We start from the raw sequence: 24,576 nt of genomic DNA, 5'->3' as shown, positions 1-24,576 counted from the left end.
CTACCAAACCATTTACTGAAATAACAGATTTAGGAAGGGACACGACTGACTGATAAACCAAAAATCAAACAAATGAAAACCGTAAAACTAAAAACAAACAATAAAACCCCATACTCAAAGAGAACAAGGAAGAATAAAACCAAATTCAAATCAAGAGATGATTCCTGCTATTCTCATTTTTAGAGGCTACAAGAAAGAAGGCAGTGAGACGGAAATAGAGGGAGACTTATATCTGTATATAGTATTTCCTAATTGTATTCATGTGTGTTGAAATGTTTGCGACCAAAAAATCAAACAACAATGACAAAAACAGTATTTTAATAGCAGGGGTGACAAAAATTCAAACTTCTTTTCTCCAGAGAATATATGAGCCTTTGTACCAAAACGAAGTCGTCTTCCAGCGACTTAGGCCAGCACTAGACATTCAGGAGAGCTCCAGTCATTCGAAGTTTCCAGAAAAGCCTTCTCCGCCTGCCCCTCCCCCCGCAACACACACTCTCTTCTCCTCTAGCTTAGGCTTTAAAGATTGTTCCTAGGCTTTGGGACAAATACAAACGTTCTGCACAACTGTGCAGTGAGGCAGGACCCAAGTAAATCCCCGGGAATAAACAAGAGCCGCACGTCACAAGGAGCTGGCTGGGTTGAGGGTTCGGTAATGAAGGAGGAGGGGTGGGGAGGGATGAACTCGGCGCTGCAGGCGAGCCTGTCACTCCAGCTGACAGCGAGCGCCTTCCAGCTCTTCACAAGGCAGCGCCCCCAGAGAAGGAGCGCTTAGCTCGAGGGAAACGAACGCGGGCGCCTAAGATAGGAAGGCAGGGAGCGGCACCGGCCCGCGCAGCGCCTGCCCGCCCCCGGCGGCCGCCCCCCGGGCCTGAGCGAGGGCCCGCGTACCTGGCGTCCGGCTCCGACTCCGACTCCACGGCCGACTCGTCCTCCTCGCCCCCCGACTGCTCCTCGGCGTCCGGCGCCCGGGTCTCCTCCTCGTCGGCGCCGAGGGCGCTCTCCGCGGCGTGGCTGCCGTCGCTGCTCGCCATCGCGCCTGCCGGGCCGGAGCTGGAGCCGGAGCCGCCCGCGCCGCGCCTGCTGTTCTCCCTCTGACGGCGCCTCCGGCCCGGCTCGGCGGCTCGGGTTCCCTCCCGGGGGCGGGTGGGCCCCGCGACTTTAAATAGAAGGCGTCAAGAGGTTTCGCCACCGAGCTGGGCCCGGGCTCGGCTTCTGTCTTCCCCGGCGTCTGCCAGTTTCCCCAGCCCTCCCCGCCCCAGTCCAGGCAACTTCCTGGCGGGCCTTTGGGCACCCGGCCCCTGCCTCTGCTCGAGTGGGTTCGGTAGGCTTTAGGTTTGGGGCCGAGCTGAGCTACTCAATGGGCCCTTATCCCAACCTAACAACTATTCTCTTACAGAGCAGAGCACTTCCTACTAGTTCAGGCACTCGTAATTATCCCCTGCCAGCTCTGCTGCGGTAGGTTTAACTGATGCTGGTTTGGCTCTGAAGAACTCGGATGGCTACCTAGCTTGCTCAAGGTCTCCTTGCTAGCAAAGCGACCGAATGGGAGACAAAGTCTGCCCATTTCAAAAGCCCAGTTTTGAACCCCTGTCTCCTTTTATATTTGCAAATCAATAAACTGTGTTCTCTTTCTCAGTGAGTGACCCTTGGATTATTCAGATAGGAAACTTTTATCTCCACAGATCTTAAACTATGAAGAGGAATAATTTCCCCTACATTGGCCAAAGTCTGTTTTGTCTGAAATTCAACCCAAAGGCCCAGATCATGCCGTGCCCATGCTTAAGATACTTCAATGGCTTTCCACTGCTCTAGGACTAAGCCCAAGCTCCTTGGGAAGATAAACGCTTAACAACTCACATCATAGCTGCCTCCTCTCTTCTTTAGAAGTCAGGAGTTCTAACATGTATCAAGTCACACCACCCTGTCTTTATTTACAAATTCCTCTCCCCTGAAACTTTCTTCCGGCCTTTATTTACCTGTATACTCATGATTCAAGACTGTACCCTGCTCTGGAATCCCCAGCTTAAGCTCAATACTCCTGCTTCAAGTTCCCACATTATCCTGTATTAAAATTGTGTCTCTTTCCCTGACTAGACCGTAAGTTTGTTACTCATCTTTGTCCCACTATCCCCATTTCTTACAAGCATGGAAGTTTAGCAAAGTACTTAGCATATATTAGGTGCTTAATCAATGTCCCCTGCACTGAAGAGACCAGGACCAAGACCAACTATGTACAAGTAGAGGTATCTTTGCAATACATATTTTTTTTTCATAAGGATGATTTTATGGCTAGAAGAGCTAACACTGATTTTTAATTACAGCAAATTCTATTCATAGAGTTGTTAAATATGATAAATGTAAATTAGGCAGTATTCCCCAGTAACATGAGCTTGTGTGTGTGCATTAGGTCTGTGAGGAAAATACCTGCAGCTAGTTGAAACGCAGTTCAGAAGCATCAGCCAGGGGCCATGTGAGGGAAGACAGCATAGTCCAGTCTTCCAGCGTTCACTAAATCAGGTTTAACATCAGAAATATGCCTTCTCTTACAGGAGCTAGGCTTTTGCATTAGTAACCCCAAATGTCTGCTCACTAGGACAAAAAGGAACCAATTACAGCTATGGGCATCTATTAAATACTAATCAAAACCACAGGTAGTCATTGTGTATTCCCTCCATTTAACTCAAAATTTGTTATGAACACTAACTACAGTCAACAAGACTTGTGAAGATCCTAGCTCAAACCAATCCAAAATTTAGAACTGCAGTACAAACTGCATGTTTTAAACTTTCTGGCACTACTTTCTTAACGATGCAAATAAACAGAAATAGCCAGATCAATATAAACAGAAAATAAGAGAATGTATTATTCACAACACAAATAAGTAATTCATATTGAAAACAATTTAAAAGCCTAAAAACTTCTCATATATTGACATACCACTTATCTGACATATTTAGCAGTCACTAGTGCATAATCTTAGCTTTGATTTACAACTGGGTATTGATACCCAGTTTGTATTGATTTACAATTGGGTATAAATTTATTAACATTTTGATCTATTTGTTACAGCAATACAGCTGAAAAGCAGGAGCACTGAGATGGGGCTGCCAGGGGTCACTGAAAGCTGAGAAAACAGTGGCAGTGAAGATGTCCATGATAAATTCTGGGGTTTTACTAGGAAATGTAATACTGTAGAGGGAGAATGCCCTAGACACCCGAGAGCTACACAGGATTATGGAGTACTATGGCTATTATTTATTGTTTATAATTATTACCTGGAGTCATTACTAGAATATTAATTAAATACAACACATTCTGATAAAGAAGAGTTGCACAGTATAAGATACAATTAAGAGAAATTTCCAGAAAAAAAAATTAGTATATTAAAGCTTAATTACTTCAAAAGCATTAATCACTAGTAAACTGAAAAATTCATCTGTGTGGAAAGCTTCATTCCTAATAATGCCAGAGAAATAGGTGCTGATGTGGCTAGTTGGCTTAACCAAAAATGAACTTGATTTCAAGATTCTCTGCATAATCTAAATAATTACACACAATAACCGGATTCAGTTCAGTTCCAGATGAGAACTACACCCTCAATCTCATCTCAGAAGCGAAGACTTCCACAGAAAAAAACAAACCACCCCCCCAAAAAAAAACATATCAACAATTTTCATATATAAACTTTATTCCATTTGATCATACAAAATTTTAAACTTAAAGAAAAAAATGAAAATATGCACCTTTTACAAGTCAAAAAGCAAGTCTTAGCATTTGAATTGGTCTGCAAAAAATCCAAATACATTAGAGGTAACAAACTGTGCCTCAGCAGGTCTTAAAAAAAGTTGTACACAGTCCTTTAGAAAAAGTTAGAACTGTTTTTTAAGATTATTTATATTTAAATTTACAGGCACTGACCAATTTACAAATATTTACACCAAAAACAACCTTAATAAACACTGTAGCTTTTTTAGCAGCCACCACTATTTCTTCTTGTGGAAAAGAAATACTAAAAAAGAAACCTTTACAAATGCTATGCTTTTATTTATAGTAATTTTATGTCTTATCTAGAACATTTTATAGTGGCTTACTACTGACAACTTCCAGTTTAGATTACAATCCTATAATTATACACAGATAAAACTCTGAATCTATCAATAGGATATAATCTCAATTTTGATCTTTCAGTTTCTGTTGCTTCATATCACAGGAAAAATAAAAGCAGGAAAATGGGAAGTAAAGCAAACGGGCATATTGCACTAAGCTATCATAAAGCACAGAGAACTTCATCTTTTCGAAATGTCTACACTGAACCAATTCTTCAAAACAATTCCCTAACTGCTGTATAATACAGAGTTAGTGCTCATATTACTAGTGCAAAATGTACTGTTGTTCAACACAAACTTTAAAGCAATCTTGAGTCCACCTAAGGCATGTGAGGTACTGATGAAACACTATTCTGTACACAGCCAGAGCCTCAGTCTTTCCTGATCAGTCAAGTGAGGGCTTAGGGCAACTGTCCACTATCTCCTGCCTCTGTAGTTCTTTCAATGAAATCAAAGATGTCATTTTGCTTCAAGTAACTGAATAACTGACTCAAACCTTCACTTCACTAGAAGAGACGTAGGCAACAAACCATCTATTGAAGGTCCTACTTTAAGGATGTAGGAATCAGACCCTTTCCAAAAAAGTCCACATGTCTCTTCAGTGTTAGCATGTGGTACAATTAATTAAAGTTATAGCAAAAACCTTTTATTTGTTCGATAATTCCCCCAAAAATATTTTATCTGATCTCCTGAAAATTCATGCCATAATATTACTAACCATCAATGTAAACATTTTCAAAAATACATCTTTAAATCAAAGGGTTTTATTAGGAAACATCATAATAAAATATGCACTCTTTATATAAGTATGTCTTAAGAATAAAACATGAAAACAAGAACAATTAAAAAGAAACCACGATGAAGGTAGACAAAACGTATTATGATGTTACTACTGCTCTTTATTAAGAAATAGAGGCCAGTTATCTTTTCAGGATAGCAGCTCTTAAAGGTAGTATACTGTTCAAATCTTTTCTGTTTTTCAATCTGTGCCATGACTGGAAGAGAAAGAAAAAATCATTCTTAAAACCTAAAATATATGTGAAACAAAGGACTGAAAGGGGAGTTATTAGAATGTTAACAGTGATTTTCCTAAGCAGTAAAATTTGGGGTGACTTTTTTGTGTATGCTTTTAATCTCCCAAGTTTTTAGCAAGAGTAAAAGTATTGCTTCTGTCATCTGAAACAAAATGTTATTTAAAAAATTTACATCTGTATAGTTCGAATTCATTCATAAAGAAGTGCACACACAGGTGGTACAAAAAACAAGCAACTGACAACATTAACATTTATTCACAGATTTAGACATCATTTAAAATATGAAAGTAATTAATACAAAAACTGGGTTTGAGAGAGTAGGGAAAGACTACTTCAATTATTTGATTGACTTATTTTGTATCTAGAAAGCTGTCAATTAAAATTTTTATTTATAAAGGAGAGAGTAAATAAAGCATTTTATACAATGAATCTAGAAGAGTGAATAGAATCTTTAAAAAGAAAAAAAAAGAAGGAAAATGAAATTCTTGTTTATAAGCTAAAAATTAGGCCCACTACCAAAAAATGTGGCTGCAATCTTTGAGGCTGTTCTCACTTCAACTGTTCAACTGACTAAAAATACTGGTTTTATACCTAAACAATCACAAGACATGTGGTGCTAGTAGTAAAGAACCCACCCACCAAAACAAGAGACTTAAGAGATGCGGGCTCAACCCTGGGTCAGAAGATCCCCTGGAGGAGGGCATGGCAATTGACTATAGTATTCTTGCCCAGAGAATCCCGTGGACAGAGCAGCCTGGCAGACTATGGTCTACAGGGTTGCAGAGTCAGACACAACTGAAGCGACGTAGCATGCATGCAGGCCCACTCATTAATAAGAATGACAATGTAGAAATGCTATTTTTGAGTTCTCAATTTAATCTGATAGACAAAATATTCCCTCTTGGATACTTGGTTTGCCCTGCAGAATTCCATTTCATTAAAAATTTTCTATTCTGGTTGACAAACTGTGAGAGGGCCTAATTTGAAGGACAGCTTGTAATATGATACACTTGCATTTTTAATTATCATCAAAATACAATCTACTTGGTTATCTTGATAACAAAAAAACTAAACCTCTAAAATTCCTTGATCTCTTTCTTCTGTGAAGCACTCTCTTATACGTCTCAAAGTACATATTTCTATCAGTGTGTTTCTACTGTGTACTGTTGAATTACTTGAAGCTAGGAGTCAATCAATCTTAGCAAAATCACTGATGAATAAATTCATACTGCGGACTAGGGAGCTAAGGAATAAACTACAGTCTACATATATATGACTAAAGTGTATATACATAAAATGTGTGTGCACAGAAACACACACACATCTTGTTTAACTATATTTAACTAGAATATAAATAAAGATAAAATGGAGCCCTCGTTCCTTGTTACAATTGGTATACAGAAGAAAAACATGGAACAGACATGGCTGTCTTCTAAAGCTACAGGTTCCCTGACATTTTAAGGAGAGAAGGGAGTCCTTTAAATTTTATTCATTCATTTTGAGAGCTTAATAAGCTCACTGTGAAAATGCTTATATCCACAAAGTGAAAGCCATGTGAGTAAAAGCAGAGTCAGATCTCTGTAGAGGCAAAGTATTTTTAAATTCAAGTAATAAAGTCCCCACTGTGCCCTACTGATTGCTCCACAGCACAGGAACCAGAGCTATTCTTTCCTATTACATACTTGTTTTTTTTAATTTTCAAAGCACAGTAGTGCACTAATGTTTCTAGAGTTAATCTGATGCATTATTTACCTTTAAAAACTGATCCTTGATCATATCAAACTTCTGCTTTTCATGCACAGCTCTTGCTGTATTTGTTCCATCAAAAGGTTCTACAATGTTAAATGCACATATAAACAAGATATTATTAAAATGAGAACTTCAGTTTTTTATTTAATTACATGAAACTGCCAATATTTTGACAGTTTTTGACCTACATAATAGCAACTGCATCTTCTTAGATTTATGCTTACAGAAAACAGTTTTATAGTAACTATGAACTATCAAAGTAAATACAATTAAAGTGAGATATCTAAAATGAAGTAACCAGCACAGGTATTAAGTCTAAATAACAAAAATATTAAGTCTAAATCACAAAAGTAGGCAAGATTTCTGAAGAATTAGCAAGTCAGGAACCTACTGTGAAAAGAATAAATATAAGTTAAAGAATAAAGAGTTATCAAAAGGAATAAAAGCCACTATACCAAGAGATACAGTGTCAAATATCACAGAAAGGTAATTTTAAATTTAACTTAGAAGACCACTGATTTGTCTAGTAGGAAAAAGGTCAATGCCTTTGAAAGTAGAGGTTTAATACCAGGGAGGACGGCAGACAGTACAGAGAATTATGGGGTGACTAAATGGCTTTAAAAAAAGCAGTGAGAACAGTGACTTGGCAGTGAAAGAGAGAAAAACAGGACAGCAAGTGAGACAAGAGAACAGAAGAAGAAATTTTGTGTGTGTTTCCAACATTACCTTCCAAGTCTTTATCCTTACTCTACTCACCCTTCACCCACAAAATAAGAGAATAGTTCATATACAGATACAAACTGATTCTATTTAAGAGAACAAGGAAACTGAAGATAAAAGTGAGAAAGGGAGGATAACTAAAGGCATTAGGAATGAAATGGGGGCTGAAATAATGCCAGTAGCAGGTTAAAACTAGAGTTTACGAATTTTAGCACTAAAAAAGAGGGGAAAAAAAGTACAGAAAGATCCAGCAGAATCTACTTTCAATCAGTAGGATGAAGTCAAGAGTATTTTTCAAAGATAAGAAGATGTATGTATGCTATAAAGTTGAAAGGAGGGACTGAACAGAAAGAGAATGAAGTTGTTAGAATGAAGGGGAAGACCTCAAAAAAGTGTGAATCTGATGGAGAGGTTAACTTTAGGTATGTCATATAATCTAATCAGGTCCACAATTTTTAAAATTCCTTTTTTTAATTGCTCGGAAAGGCTATTTCAAACAAGAGTTTATTATCACTGTACTTCTTAGAACAGATAATGCCATATGCCAAACTATCAAATCACATAGTGTATAGCACTTTAAAATTGTATTTAATATTCACAAGAACCAAGTAACTAAAATATAAACACACTGTGCAATTTAGCAAACCAAACACCAAAGCAGGAGATTCAATTTCACATTTATAAACTCTTAAAATGTTGCATTATAATTCAAGATTAAAATATTTTAAATTTGAGTGTTTTCCTACAAATGCCATATTTCAACCCTTTAATTCCTTTTTATCTCAAGATTTACAAATGTCATCAACCTGGAATCTGTGAGAACAATATTGCCTCTTGAAGTTAGTTTCCACCAACCTAAAGAAGTATTCAACTACATGTAAATTAATTTTAGAGAATAGAATATCTCACAGCATTTAATTTTAAAAGAAAAATCAATTTATAGTCATAAAATCAAGCTCAAGCTTGTATCAATTATCAATATTTAAGCATAAAAAAACTAATTTCATTTCAAAGAACCATCACATGAAGAAAGTATTTTCTTCCACCTATAACTCATGAAAATAAATTTCAGCCAACTACAAGCATGAGGGATGCATGTAGACTGCTCAAATCTTACCGACTAGAAACATTTACCACCTAAATTTGTTTATTATTTCTTACAATGAAAGAAGCTTAAACCATGTTTTAAAAATTAAAATCTTATGATTAAAAAACTTATAAACCACTTTAGGACATAAACGTATTACTTTTACATGAAATATAAGCTGAAATTATTCAAGTGCTTCTGTCAGTACTAGATAAGTTGGATGGTAAACAGAAACTAGTTGTGGGAAAACTACCTTCTACACAGATGTATTTATTTCTCCATTCAATACCATCAGGCCTGGGAATGGCTTTGGCTTCACGAACTGAAATCATCTGACTATTCCAGCTGTAAAAAGAAAAACATTCATGTTGTTGTACCCCAGAAACTAACACAACATCATAAAGCAAATATACTCCAACTTTAAAGAAAAGAAAAACATTAATCATATTAACTATTTTCTTAACTTCCCTTTTACTATTTTTATTATATCAATAGTTAGGCATACTCTGATTTTCTCATAGAACTGAAATCTGCCTCAGCTCTCTGCACCTCAAGTCTCATTTCCCCTTCTCTACTTTTTTGTTTCCATAAAACTTAGGTTTCTAATCATTTGCTTATGTATGTTATTTATTGTGTCTCCTCTAACTAGATGAGAGCTCCAAGATGCTGAGCTATTTATTTTTGTTTTGTTCTTTTACTGTTCATTTAGTTGCTTAGTATCAACTAGGTATTCAATAAATATTTTTTTAATAAATGAAGTAATAAGAAAAATAATCTGTAAGTAGGCAAACAACTGTTTCTTGTTAAACCCCAGTAAGAATTTTTTATTTTTTAAGAGAGGTAATCTTCTTGTGTTGTTTTTTAGTATCATTAACTAATTTTTGTTCAGGTGTACCTCTACTGATACGATTTATGGTAGAAATTTTAGAAAAAGAATACTCTATGAAAACTTACTGTTATTGCTGTGTATCAGATGTAGCTGTTTATAGTGAAGTTTTAGTCAAGCAAAGCAATTTTATCAGCATGCTTGAAGGTCAACTGTCCAGTCTTTAGTAAGGCCTAACCTTACACTGTTGTTTTTTTAATTTATAATAATTTTGTATAACTTTCCTTTTTTCAAAAAACATTTTAAAAACATAAAACTACTCAGCTTGTATTCAAGAAAAAAATGAGTCTGGGGGAAGCTGGTATCTTTTTTTTTTTTTCAGTTGTGTTCAGCTTTTCCATCATTCCAGGAGGAGGAAGATGATAGTTTGGGACGTTCCAAATGCAACACTCATCCTACTCTTTCTCTATTTATTAGAGAATCCATAAGGATATAACCGTGGATCCAACATGGCATTTGTTTCTGGAAAACTGACCAATTTCTATGTTAAACATGCAAGAAAACACTGCATCTTGTGAAGTTTCATAATTGAAAATGATCCTCAAAGTATGACTATTTTTTCTTATTCAGAGTACAGTTTAGGAATAGCTTGCAAAGACAGTTTTAAGTTCTTTAAAAATATATGTCAGAATTTATGCTTTTTAAAAGTAAGTGGGCTGTCAAAAAGAAATACTTAGTACTGGTTACAGTAAGATGTTTTTTAGGTCCTTAAATGTACAGCAGCTCCATTAGTATGGACTTCACACAGAAAAGAAGTACTGTTCTACTGGTCCAAGTGTGTTTCCAAAATCTTCAAGGGGGAGAGAGTTCTATAACCACATTGCCAAACCAAACAAGAGGACAGCAGAATTACACTTTGTGCTACTTAACTTTATTACATGTAAGACAACTTTCACTACTAAAAAATGAACTTTTTCCTGAGACTCCTTGTTTCAAATGTCAACTTACAGGACAGGTGAATCTGCAGTAGAATTAATATTGGAAACATTATGTTAAAAAAAAAAGAGGTGGACTGATTTTTTCCTCTCAGACAAGTTTAAAACGTTGAAACACCACATCCTGCTGTTAAACTAAAACTTTTACTTCCTTAAGTCAAAGGACTCTCCTTACTTCTATTAAACTCAACCCTGAATTCTAAACTGGATCACAGAAACATATGTGACACATTCATATTCACTTTTTCACCCCTAACCAGATATTACTTAATCTTCAACCTATAATCAGCCCAAATTATTATTTAAATGACTGTATCATCTGAAGTACTTCACAGAGGGGAAAAAAGAATATTTGAATCACTACTATTTAGACTGATTAAAACTACCGCATTTTTAAAGAACTTTTAAATATGTCTACATTATTAAATATTTCAAATCATAAAACATGATATATAACTTTTATACAATTTTTAATCTTATAGGTGAATTTCAATGTAGAATTCAAATGGTTATTTAGAAATATTTTCCCTACACATTTCCTTCTTTAAAACAGGCTCTAAAGTAAGCCTTTTGTCATACCATATTTCTCTACTGTAACTTCCTTGCCATATGAAAATTTGTTATTGTCACTCAATAATTAAAGTATAAAATAAGACAATCTATAAAAGAGTGATGTTTCAGGAAGAAAACAACAGATATGGGACTTAATTTAATCTAAAACAGATTAGATAACAATAATCTTTTGAATACAAAACAGATTTCTGACTTTTTATTGGTAAGATATTGGCTTTTTTCATCAGTAATGGTAATGGACTGGTACTCATTTTTTTGTGACAAAGTTTATTTTGAGACAACTGATTAAATTGGAAATGTAGTCTTCAACAACATTACAAAGAAAAATTCTTCTGGCAAAGATAAAATGATGGGTCTGATACCACATGGCTACATATATACTAAAACTAGTTAAATTAAGTGAAAAAATGTTATTTTTTTGGTCTTAGTAATTACTAAGGGCTGAGAAGCAAACACTTTGTTAGGGATTTCAAATCCTGTACACAGAAAAACTTGAATCCTAGAGTTCTGTTTTGACTGGCTTCTCTTCTGCCTGACCCTTTAAATGCCAGTATCAAGACTTTGTCTTTTTCAATCTTCTTCAAATGCTAGACCACCCATCCCAGGCCAGGCTTCCGTACTCTGATGTTTCTTTTCCTGTCTTTTTCTCCAGTTATTAAGCCCCAGACCAAAATTTACAACAAGATGTCCTGCAGACAACACTGGGCCCACATTTTCAAGACTGAATATACCCTGTCCACGGTCAACTATTAAAATCCCTTCCTTGTACATCCCTCAACTCTCCTACCTGCTCTTGCAGCACTGAACAACTATAATTAAATCTTTATTCCAATCCTTTCCCAAGGAGTGAAACAGGACTGGAAAAAAAAAATGCAACCATGTTGACCTTTGAATTTATGATCAGTTTAAATTCATGATGACTTAGCTCAAAAGAATCCTAAATGCTACTGCCCAGCAGTCATCCTGTATTTCCCCGGTTCACTCACTCCTTCACTCTTCTACATAACAATTCTGCCTTGTCCCTACCTTTCAAACCTCCCAAACCTCCTCCTTCACACTCATTCCCTGCTGACGCTGACGTCCAGGCTTCGTTTCACTAAAAAAGTAAAGCAGTCAAAAGACAGTATCCACTAGTTTCCACCACATCAATCCACACTTGTCCGTACATAATTTTCCATTATTATAATGAATCATCAGTGCTTCTACTCCATTTGTGGTACAGATTCCAATTCTTCTCTATTCAAACAAGAAGACTGTTCAACAATTTGCTTCAACTTGGACTTCTCTGGTGGCACAGCAGATAAGAATCCACCTGTCAATGCAGGGGACACGAGTTTGAGCTGTGGTCCAGGAAGATCCCACATGCTGTGAAGCACCTAAGCCCTAGTACCACAACTACTGAGTCCATGTGCTGCAACTTCTGAAGCCTGCACCTAAAGTCTGAGCACCACAATGAAGAGTAGCCCCCAGTCACAAGAGAAAGCCCACACAAAGCAACCAAGACCCAGTGCAGTCATAAATAAACAAATAAAACTATTTTTAAAAATTTACAACTTTTCTGGTATCACCAATTTTACCATCAACATGGGTTATTTCTCCTTTCTAAAAACAAATACTCAACTCCACTTAATCCTTCAATTTCTACCCTATTGTTTCTGCCCCCTTTCAGTTCAGTTCAGTTCAGTCACTCAGTCGTGTCCGACTCTTTGCGACCCCATGAATCGCAACACGCCAGGCCTCCCTGTCCATCACCAACTGCCCCCTTTACAAGTATGTAAATCCCCCAAGAGAATTCGCTACACCACCTGTATCTAAATCCTCCCTTCCCTTTCTCTCTTTAGCTCACACCAATAAGGCTTTTTGTCCATACTGTTACGCTAAGACTGCTCCTGCCAAGGGTCCAGTAGCATCCACATTGACCAATGCTTCAATGGTCAGCTTTTAGTTCTCATTTTGTACTTGATCAATCAAAAATGCAACACAAATAATCACTCCTTCCTCCTCAAAATGTTTTCCCCACTTTGATTCCAAAACACAACATTCTATTGGCTTCCCTCCTTTCTCAATGAGTCTTCCTTTTTAGACTACTACATTATATATTAGTTCCTTCTCATACCTACATCTCATTTTTAGTTCATCTTTGTATTATGACACTTTTCAAATGGAAAAATGAAAAGCATATGGGGGAAAAGTATGGGGGAAGGGATAGTTAGGTTTGGGATGGCCATGTACACACTGCTATATATAAAATGGATAACCAACAAGGACCTACTGTATAGCAGATGGAACTCAGCTCAATGTTACACGGCAGCCTGGACAGGAGAGGAGTTTGGGGGAGAGTGGATACATGTACATGTATGGTTGAGACACTTCATTATCCACCTGAATCTATTACAGATTTTTGTTAATCTATTACAGCTGTTTGTTAATCAGCTATACCCCAATACAAAATAAAATGTTTTAAAAAAATTAGAAAACAGCAAAATTCTGTAAAGCAATTATCCTTCAATATAAAATAATTTTTAAAAAATGAAAAAAACATAAAATTCAAAAGCAATTCAACAGTTGTTAATACTCTGCCACATTTGCTTGTGTGTGTACCTATACGTGTATATTTTGAACTAAACCATTTATTAAGCTCTAGCAGAGAGAAACTTCATTTCTTAATCCTTTGGCATATACCTAAGAATAAGGCCATTCTCCTTCATAACATCAGCAGCATTAAGACATTAATGTAACTCAAATGCCTTTTATAATTTCACCACCCCAATCAGACTGCAATCAAGCTTCATCCATTGTATTTGATTGTTCCATCTCTTTAATCTGGAAACGTTCCCTCCACTTTTTTAAAACTTTGACTTTTTGAGAAATTAGGCCAGTTGTTTCACAGAATATCTACCTTCTAAACTGTCTCTCTCTCTTCATTGCATCACTTAAAACATTCATGTATCTTCTTAACCCTGTATACCTAAGACATCGGAGTATCTAAGGGTTTATTAGTCTTTGGACCTTTTCTCTCTTCTACCTTGGTTTTCTCAAAAAGTTTTCTAGCTTTTAAATCCCATCTACCAGATGAAAACCCCCTAAAAACCCCTAAAAATGTGACCTCTCTCCTGCACTCTAGAAATACATATCCAACTCTCTAGTTAAAATCTCTACTTGAATATTTTGTGGGTATCTCAATCCTAAAACATTAAAAATCAGTAATGTTTCTCCCTTGCTTTTCGCATCACACCTAGGGGCATCTCCATACTTTCAGTTGCTTAGGTCTCAAACTTTTAAGTCATTCTTGGCTCTTCTCTTTCTCTATGTCACATTAATCTGGTGCAAATTAAAACATAAGCAAAATCTGACCACTTCTCATCCACTTCCGCTGCAACCACTTTTATCTAACTAAGTCACATGGTTTCTCTTCGATTACCACAATACCTTCCTAAATAGTCTCCCTGCTTCTGCCTCTGGCTCCCCCTTCAGTTTACTTTCATCCAGCAAAATGTTACAAACTAAATCAGATCACATAATTTTTCTACTGAAACCCCTTCAGTGATTTCCCACTTTGAGAGAAAAACTCAAAGCTATCAAAATTCATTACAAGACGCTACATGACATGGACTTTCTTAATTCTCTGACATTCTTAACTTCTACACTCTGTTCCAGTCACACTGGTCTCTTTGCTATTCTTTGAACATGAGCAAACCTCCACTTCAGGGTCTTTGCAGTTGCTCTTCCTTCTGTTCTTCTCCCATGTAGACATGTAACTCACAACTTCCACTCCACTGGATCTTTTTTTCAAAGGTCACCTTTTTGGTGAGAATATTCTCTCTCTATGCTAGGTATTAAATGGCAATACAGGTATTAAAACAGCAACAACTACACACATCAGAATCTTTTTTGCTTTAAAAAAATTTTTTTTCTCCACTTACCACCATCTAACATAGTATACATTTTATTTATTGTCTGTCTCTCCATGACTCTCTACATAAACTCCATGAAGACAGTTTTAACTGCCATATCCCCAGTGTATAGAAAATAGCCTGGTATACAGTAGGCACTCAGTGGTTTACTGACTAAATAAAATAAAGAATAAGTAAGAATAAGACGGAGATTAAAAAAATTGGATCTTTGTATTTTTTTTAAAGTATGTATTTAAGTATATAAGTATGTACTTTTAATTCAACAGACAGACTAGCAGTAATGACGTGTGATTAGACATCAAAAAAATAAAGGCGATTATAAAATAGATACCTTTTAAGGTTCCTAGAATCTCCATATCTATGAGTCTATAAGATATTTAAAACTTTTAAATATAAATTTTTCTTTTTCCTAAAATATAAATGATTAAACTGACTGTACATGTCCCAGATTCCCTGAGCCACCTGACCCCCTTTCTCCTATCCTGTCAGTTCCCTGCTGCGGGGTAAATTTCTAGAAACTTGGCTTCATTTTTGTAATTTTCAGCAGCAAGGTTTAAGGAGAAAGCTGTGAGTCAAGAAGGTAAGAAAATCTTAGCAATTTTTAAATGGCTGTATAAAAATCTCTGCAACATTTATACCATGTATTCTAGCATCCTTTCACAGGCATTTAATTCTTTGTCTCTCAGTAAAGGGAATTTTTTAACTGAGTATCTCAAACTTCAGAAGAAATCCTTACAAACCCTTCTAATGGCTGCCAGGATTCCTACAACAGGCACCTAGTTCATTACCATGACTAACTCTTGGCTATGCTCCCTATCGTCAAATTTCTGAAAATATCTGGTATGAAACAACAGTGCGCTACATGATCAAACAGGAGATAAATATGTCACGTGAATCATGCTTCGTAATAACAAGTGTATCTAAAAGCTCAAAACCTCTCTCCAAGCACCAGCATTCTAGTGCCATGTCACACCACACAGCAAGCTCAAAGTGAACTAACACACAAATCTGAACGTCTATCATTTTGTTTCAGTCATTTCACTTGAAAAGCAAGTGATTTTCAAGGCATTTCCCTAGATGCTCTAATCCTAAACTCAACATGGCAGAAAAATACCTTTCTTCTATGAATCCCTTCCCTCTCTACAAACTTTCCCCAATATCTAATTGACATGACACCACAGATATGCTGATGCAGTCTAACAATTAAGCATGTGAGAGATACATTAAGCATTTGGAGACACTGGAATCCGAGTCTTGGTTCTCTGGTTACCTAACTATATCATCAGAGGACAAAGTTCACAAATTCCCAAAGCGTGAAAGGGAGTTATTGTGAGGATTAAATGAGGTAATACATGGGAATCACTCAGCATACTGCAGGGCACTAGGTAAACATTCATGAAACATTAGCTATTATCATTGCAACATCTTAAAAAAGTCTTAACTCCAGAATGATGTTTATAGTCTCTTATGTCCCATATAGACTTAAATTTTTCCTTTATATAAACAAAGGCTCCTCCTTCCTTTATATTTTTGCTGCCTAGACTTACATTCAGGTCCTAATCATTTTAACCTGAATTATTAAAACCTCATTCTTACTGAACTACTTTCCTTTAGCACTTTTCTTACTCCTTTTGTTAACCTAACTCAGTAATTTTTAAGTCACCTTAAGGATCTTTGACTTATATCCATAATCGTTATCCTTCAAAATGATTCTATAACAAGTATTTTCCAAGTACCAATTATCTGGCATAGGGCAAGGTAATGGAGACACAAACATTAACAAAACAAATGGAAGTTTATTTGAAGGAATTTAAAGAACACTTCTTCAGGCCCTATGTTTCATCTTATATGAGTCAGGTTTCTTCAAAACTACTGTATGACAGCAGACAGTATCAACATTTCAATAAAGTATCATAGTTAAGAGAGTGAATTTCGCATTCAAAATGATCTGAAATAGTCCCCTTACTACCTATGAGATTTTCGACCAGTTTCCTTACCACTCCATATGTCCCACTGGTAAAACAGGCATAAAATAACACCAACTCATGTAAACTCAATCCAATAATGTGTATGATCTCCTTAGAACAGTTTTTCCCACCAAGTAAAAGCAATTTATTACTCTATTATTGTTCCCCTCTCCAAACCTTTCCAAAACAGTATCCTATGGTTATTGTACTCTCCCCCTCTAATGTTTTACCACTACTAAATTCTCTCATTCCTTCCTTCAAGCTTTCCCAAACTGATCACAAGAGTTGCACACAACTCCCAATTCCACTCTATCTGGACTAAGAACTCCCATAAGAACTTCCAGTTATGGCCAGCACAATCATACACTTTATTATTTCATGTCTAAGTATCACTCTCACCAAAAGAGGAAAAAATGAGAAGTATTCTTTGATGTACATACCATACAAACACAACTATTTATCCAGGTATCTAGTATTAACTACATCTTTTTCCAAGTTTGCTTTAGCTTGTTTTTTTATTACAAATTTTAAGTTCCTATAAAATATATATTCCAAATTATATAGCATCTGCAAGGAGATCCAACCAGTCCACCCTAAAGGAGATCAGTCCTGGGTGTTCACTGGAGGGACTGATGTTGAAGCTGAAACTCCAATATTTTGGCCACGTGATACAGAGAGCTGACATTTGAAAAGACCCTGATGCTGGGAAAGATTGAGGGCAGAAGAGAAGGGGACGAGAGGATGAGATGAGTTTGAGTAAACTCTGGGAGTTGGTGATGGACAGGGAGGCCCAGTGTGCTGCGGTTCATGGGGTTGCAAAGAGTCGGACACGACTGAGCAACTGAACTGAACTGAACTGACACAGGATCAACACATTTATTCAGGTCTTACTATGTAAAGAAACAACTAAATATAAATGGGGATCACTACTGAAATCAACTAATAGTAGGCTTCAGTTCAGTTTAGTTCAGTCGCTCAGTCAAGTCCAACTCTTTGCAACCCCATGGACTGCAGCACGCCAGGCCTCCCTGTCCATCACCAACTCCCGGGAGTTCACTCAAACTCACATCCATCGAGTCAGTGATGCCATCCAGCCATCTCATCCTCTGTCGTCCCCTTCTCCTCCTGCCTCCAATCCCTCCCAGCATCAGAGTCTTTTCCAGTGAGTCAACTCTTTGCATGAGGTGGCCAAAGTACTGGAGTTTCAGCTTTAGCATCATTCCTTCCAAAGAACACTCAGGACTGATCTCCTTTAGAATGGACTGGTTGGAGCTCTTTCCAGTCCAAGGGACTCTCAAATAGGCTTACTAAACTATAATTTTTTTTATTAGCTTGAAACAGGATTATCATTAGGTATTACATTTTATAAACTACACATTTCTGAACTAGTTTATAACAATGAAATTGATACAGTTTCTGACCCAATTTGTAGCATTCACTTATATACAAACAAATATACACAATTTGAAGTTTCACTTACTCAAATTCTGTAGCATAATACTTCAGAAAGCCCAGTAGGAGGTCCCCAAGGTTTGATTCATTCTTTGAGAGGTAAGGAGGAACATTACATGGTGCTTGATGTACAAGGTGCAACTGTATAGAAGGACTAAAAGATTCCTATCAAAAAGAAAAAGGAAAAATGTGTGAGGCCATTTAAAAACACACCCCCCAAAAAACCTTATAAATCCTAATATAAGGCTGTCTGGAGAAGAGAGAATTTTCTTTATGTTGGCAACTTGGAAATTTGAAGATTTTCTCCCAGTAAAGATTTCAACAATGTATGGACTAAGCCAGAAAGAACCTGAAAAACTAAGATATTCTAATCTTCAACTGAGGTATATCACTCAGTTAACCAAATGAATTCTTACGGTGGCAAAAGATTTTTTAATTCATAAATAAAACCTTACAGTACATACCAAGATTCCATCCAATAAATATAGATTTCTTTATAAATATATCTCACGGTAAGAGCCTTTTCTAACTGCCACTTAAAATTTCTCACAAAGGTCAAAAAAGTTTACTATATAAATAGTACTGACACTGATTTAAGATTTTTTACAATTTTATTTCATTTTTGTATGTTGCATTTTAGAGGGAACAGAAATAATGTTGAACATGAACTGAACTTGAAAAATCAAATCAGCAAGCAATATTGAGCTATTCACTTTTAGTACAATATTCATAAAGAAGGATATCATGTGCTTGCATTCCAGGCCCAAAGAAGTCACCTATTAGAAAGAACACCAATGAGTACTTAGGGAATGCCATTCATTTTCGTATCTGATCTTTCCCTTATTAGTAGCAAGTTATGGCTCTAAAATAAACTGATCTATAGAAATGAGAAAGTAATACATATACATTATGTTAGAAAATACTTGTTCAGGTAATTTTCACAGTGCCCTCAAAAAAGGTTTTCAATATTCTCCTTTGCCACTTGAGTAGAAACAGATTTAAAAACAAAAAAACTAAACAAAAAGATGAATTGGTTAACCAGACATCAGAATGACAACTACACTTAAGGTTGTCAACTACCCAACAGATCAAACTTGGGTTTATGGATATTAATTCAATTAGTAAAATCTGAATAACCTCAGTAACATGGAGAAATAGGGTAATGCACCTACTTAATGGTAGTCTCAAAACACATCAGTAAAAACAAGAGGCAAGAAAATAAAAACATCTCCTCCTGCCCCATAACCTATAATTTTATCAATAACTACCAAGAAGTGATTATCTTTCTGCCAGAAGAAAAATCCTACTCAAACCACAATTCACAAAGATGGCATTCCTAAAGGTGGGACTTGCCTTACATGTCTAATAGATTTAATATTACAGTTTATGACCCAAGTAGAAATCGTATTTATCCCAAAGACTAGGGGGAGTAGGAGACAAGCACTGATTTGTAATAGCAGAAGGAAGAGCAGGTCTCTTACTTGTCTTGCTGCTAAGTCACTTCAGTCGTGTCCGACACTGTGCAACCCCATAGACGGCAGCCCACCAGGCTCCCCCGTCCCTGGGATTCTCCAGGCAAGAACACTGGAGTGGGTCGCCATTTCCTTCTCCAATGCATGAAAGCGAAAAGTGAAAGTGAAGTCGCTCAGTCGTTCTTACTCTTACTTTTTCTCTTACTTGTTAAGCATAAAATTGGGCTTATGACTTTATTTTAAAGTGTAAAATTTAAATAATATTCTCCAGCAAATTAAACAAAAAGCTGTAAGTTCAAATGACAGGAAAAAGAAAAGTGGGTCACTGTTTAACAATTTCTGCTCTGAAAGCTTATTAATTTTGATTTCTAGCACTTAGCACAATAAACATTCAATTTACAAAATGATGCTGAAACAGAGCAGCCATTTTCTTACCTGAAGTTGAAAACTGTTTGAACCTCCTTTAAAATTTCTGTTTTTTTCAGTAATTTAAAGAAATACATCAGTAATTGTGAGATTAAAACTGCAGAGTTGTAAGACCTATTGTATTAAAATGCTGAAAGACCCTGGTCAGTGTTCTCTTAGCACCACTGTTCTTTTTCAAGATCATATATAAAAAGGGTCATATCACACCTACCGAGGGAGAACTAAAGGAGAAACACAAACAAACAAAAAATAGGCTCCAGCTAAAAGAAGCTACAAGTAAAACGGAATTCTATTTAACCTTAAGTAATCCCCATTTTTGGTAATCATTCATATTACAGAAAGATTTTCTGCTTTAAGAAAAATTTCGTCCAAGTTATTTCTTTAAAAGGCACTCCCCAATTGCATTTATGTACTGAAACAGAGTATGTTACTTCAGCTAGGATAAAGGTGGGCAGAGTTTAAGCTAACACATTAGAAAGCACAGAAAGAGTAATCCAAAAGCCAAAGAAACAAAAGCAGCCTATAAACCTACAATCTAGATCCACAGAAAAAACAATTTAACCAATACAATATAACACCTGTTTCTTACAGCATTTTTTTCCTTTGGATTATCGATATTTATTGGTTTAACTTTTTTAACACAGAAAATATATTATTTTTTATGGTTCTTATTTTGGGCTTCTGATACCCAGATATGCAAAGACTTAATTCCTAAAAACATTGTCCAAATGATATTTAAATGCTGAAGACACATATCTTCCATTTCTCTTCACAATACCAAGTTAAGAAAAATTTAAATAAGTAATCTCTTAAACATCTGAAAAGTCTGTTTCTGTCCATACAACTGCCTAACAAAAACACCTTTTGCCAGACTCCATCACTTTTTGAGGCTGTGTCATAATCTTCAAAGTCCAAAACGTGGGCAATTAAGCACTTTCTGGACTACATTAAACTGGGTTAACTTGTTTACTTGGTAACTGTTCTTTAAAGAAAGGTATAGCTTAAAGATGACTGTTTCCCATCTCTAGGCAAAGAAATCTAAGCTGCACAATTTTCTAAGAATATGAATTATTAAAGCCTAGAAAGAAATGTTGAGGAAGATCTCAAAGAAAAGGATAACTGATACAGAGCATTTAAGTGGAGTTATACAGGAATAGATACAGAACTAAATGATAACACTGAAGTTCTATCAGGATTTAACTATATGCAGATCATCACTAATCTAGTGATATATATTAAAGACTGATAATTAAATTGCCTTTAAACTTGATCTGAGATCTTCCAACTCTTGAAAGGAGTTAAAGTATTTAACACAAAATAGAAGTACTATTATCAAGTGGTGAAGAGCCTGACTTCTGGATTCAGGCCTAAGTATGAAACTTTGTTCTTCCATTAACTACATGAACTTAACCACGTTACCTAGCTTTCCAAAGGTTAAGCTCCTTCATCCATAATACAAGGAAAATAATAGCATTCACAGGGCTGTTATACAAATTATATAATACAATGTATATGGAAAGAAAAGTAACAACAGTATTGAAGTGAAGTGAAGCCGCCCAGTCCTGTCCAACTCTTTGCGACCCCATGGACTGTAGCCTACCAGGCTCCATCCATGAGATTTTCCAGGCAAGAATACTGGAGGGGGTTGCCGTTTCCTTTGCCAGAGGATCTTCCCAACCCAGGGATCGAACCCGGGTCTCCTGCATTGCAGGCAGACGTTTTACTGTCTGAGCCACCAGGGAAGCCCCAAGAATACTGGAGTGGGTTGCCATTCCCTTCTCCAGATCTCCCCGACCCAGGGATTGAACCCGGGTCCATTGTAGGCAGACGTTTTACCATCTGAACCACCAGGGAAGTTAATTATTCAGTATATGCCAGGCATCATCATTATTTTAACTGCACATCTACAATAACACACTATGGTTACCTCTGGCAACTTTCAATGTATTACTTTGGAATTAACTTTGGTTTCTGAAAATAAGAAGATATCACTAGGGAAGGAAACAAATATAAGTTGTCTTGATAAATCTACCTAGCGTAAGTGTAGGTAAATCTCATAAAATGCTTACATTAAAATAAAAATCCCTTCATACACTTAATTTGAGTTTATATATTTAAACTTCTCAACTTCATTTCTTTAACTCAACACACTCTGTCCTCTATCACTGATGTTGCTTTTTTTAAGTCAATAATTAAGAAGTAATAATCAATAATGCTATATATCATGATATAATTTTTAAAGATAAAGATGTCTGTTTAATCCTTTTCTTTCATAATTCAATATCACAACTGAATTGAAATATTACACTAACTTTTTTATTAATATTTTCTAAATTTTGAAAAAAGCATGACAATGACAAAAAAATATATTGAACAATATGTTTTTAATCCTATTTTAACTATATGAGAGAAGCTCAAAATTTAAAACGTTCTTCCCTTGTAAAGTAATAAGAAAGTTTTTCTGTCACTGTAAAGTTTTTAAAATTATTCTCAAACTACCAGCTGAAATTTTGTCATATCAGCTTTTCTTGAAGGTATACAAATACATCTGTATAGGAACAATTAGATAATAAATAAATAAAATGTTGTAAGCAACACAAATTGACTACTACTATCATTCTGCCTTTCCCCAGCAAGCATAGTATAATGGAAAAAACACCAGTTCCTGCATTCATAATTCGTGACTAAAAAGCTTGGATCAATCATGTAACCTTTCTAAGGAGAATATATTTGCTTAGGACTGAAGATATTGTACATAAAAGTTATATTTTCTGATATAAATAAGTGAAAGTGAAAGTCGCTCAGTCATGTCTGATTCTTTGTGACCCCATGGATTATAGTGCACGCAATTCTTCAGGTCAGAATACTGCAATGGGTAGCCTTTCCCTTCTCCAGGGGATCTTCCCAACCCAGGGATTGAACCCAGGTCTCCCACATTAAAGGCAGATTCTTTACCAACTGCGCCACAAGGGAAGCCCTCTGATATAAAATAGATAATAAATAAATGATAGTTACTACTAGTAATAAGAAACAAGCTAATTTAATTGCTCCATCAGATGGACCACGGAAAAAAATGCTTCACTGATTGACTTACAAGTTTCATACAATACAAAAAAACCTGTGGAAGAGTGGGTATTAAGTCCTTATCCATGTAAGTATCAATCTTATAGTAAAGGTAATGTGGCTTAAATATTTAGGACAATGTAACCACACATGAAAGCAAGTTAGATATTCTTGAGTCTAGCAGGGCTTGATATTAATACTTTTCAAAGCCCTGGAGCTGAGCTAGTATTAAATCTATTTCCTGGTTACAGGTGTAGAAATAAGATTATTAGCAAAACAGGATGGAGAATATACGTTTAGAGGTAGTGCATGTGAACAGAAATCAGGACCCAGTGATGGGAGAAAGGTAGGTGATTAGAAAAATAAACACGGAAATAAAAATGAGGCTCTTCAAACTAGAATATACTAGTAAGAATTTGAGTATCTTATCATAAAAGTAATGCTTCTGTTTCTCAGCATAATGCTATTAAACTGAAACTTAATCAGCATTTTATATTAGTAAAAAGAGTTCCATGTAGTATAGCATTTTAAGTAAGATTTCCACAGAAGCATCTTTCAAAACACAATAATAGATTCTTTAAAGGATAAGTTAAAACTATTAAATCCTTTGTTTGTTGAACAATATATGCAGCTCTTGCTACACTGAAACCTAGGTGTTTAAAGAACAATAAAGTTGGGACAATAAATGAAATAGTAAACACCCAGTCATTATCTTTGACTTTTCAGTATGAACTAAAAAATTAATACTTTACAGAGGGAAGAAAACATTCAAGAATAGGTCCAAAAGTTCACGTAACTTACATTTCTACACTTTCTGAAGTCTTGTCATACTACTTAAAAAAAAGCATAAATACTGATACCCAGCTATACTATACATTCATTATAATAGTTCCTCATAGCAGAAATTTATTTTTAAAAGGAGGAAGATAGAGACAGATTCCAGAGGTTCTTCCTGTTAAATGGTCTCTTCTCGTAGACAACCCCCGATGAACTGAGAGGCCCCCACTGCAGCAAGACTCTATTTACAGTAAACCCATTATCCAGCACCTCACATGTGAGCATTGCAATAACTGATGTTCAAAAACAAGAACATCACTTCTCAATCATCAAAGATTATGTTACATTTAATTTAGATTCTATGTCAATATATTTATTATATTTTCTCATACATATAAAATATGTTCTTTGA

General features: G+C 35.9%; 2 protein-coding genes across 7 annotated transcripts in view; both read right to left on the bottom strand.

Annotated features, from left to right (window-relative positions):
- CMYA5 (cardiomyopathy associated 5) overlaps nt 1–1,128 on the bottom strand; it is a 104,129-nt gene extending 103,001 nt beyond the window's left edge. Inside the window, exon 1 of the mRNA XM_027552949.1 lies at nt 892–1,128. Within this exon, the coding sequence (XP_027408750.1) occupies nt 892–1,034 (143 nt within the window). The 5' untranslated portion in view covers nt 1,035–1,128. The remainder of the gene's footprint in view (nt 1–891) is intronic.
- A 2,545-nt stretch (nt 1,129–3,673) lies between these two features.
- Nucleotides 3,674–24,576, bottom strand: part of TENT2 (terminal nucleotidyltransferase 2) — a 60,932-nt gene continuing 40,029 nt past the window's right edge. For all 6 annotated transcript variants that reach the window (XM_027552951.1, XM_027552950.1, XM_027552955.1 and 3 more), the window contains 4 exons: nt 18,455–18,591; nt 8,953–9,044; nt 6,896–6,975; nt 3,674–5,104 (listed from right to left, as the gene is read on the bottom strand). In XM_027552951.1, the coding sequence (XP_027408752.1) occupies nt 5,030–5,104; nt 6,896–6,975; nt 8,953–9,044; nt 18,455–18,591 (384 nt within the window). In that variant the 3' untranslated portion in view covers nt 3,674–5,029. The remainder of the gene's footprint in view (nt 5,105–6,895; nt 6,976–8,952; nt 9,045–18,454; nt 18,592–24,576) is intronic.

Source organism: Bos indicus x Bos taurus, chromosome 10 (assembly GCF_003369695.1).
Source record: "Bos indicus x Bos taurus breed Angus x Brahman F1 hybrid chromosome 10, Bos_hybrid_MaternalHap_v2.0, whole genome shotgun sequence".
NCBI classification, from domain to species: Eukaryota; Metazoa; Chordata; class Mammalia; order Artiodactyla; family Bovidae; genus Bos; species Bos indicus x Bos taurus.
The sequence above is the reverse complement of the archived record's forward strand: the minus strand, read 5'-3'. Positions and strand labels throughout refer to the sequence as shown.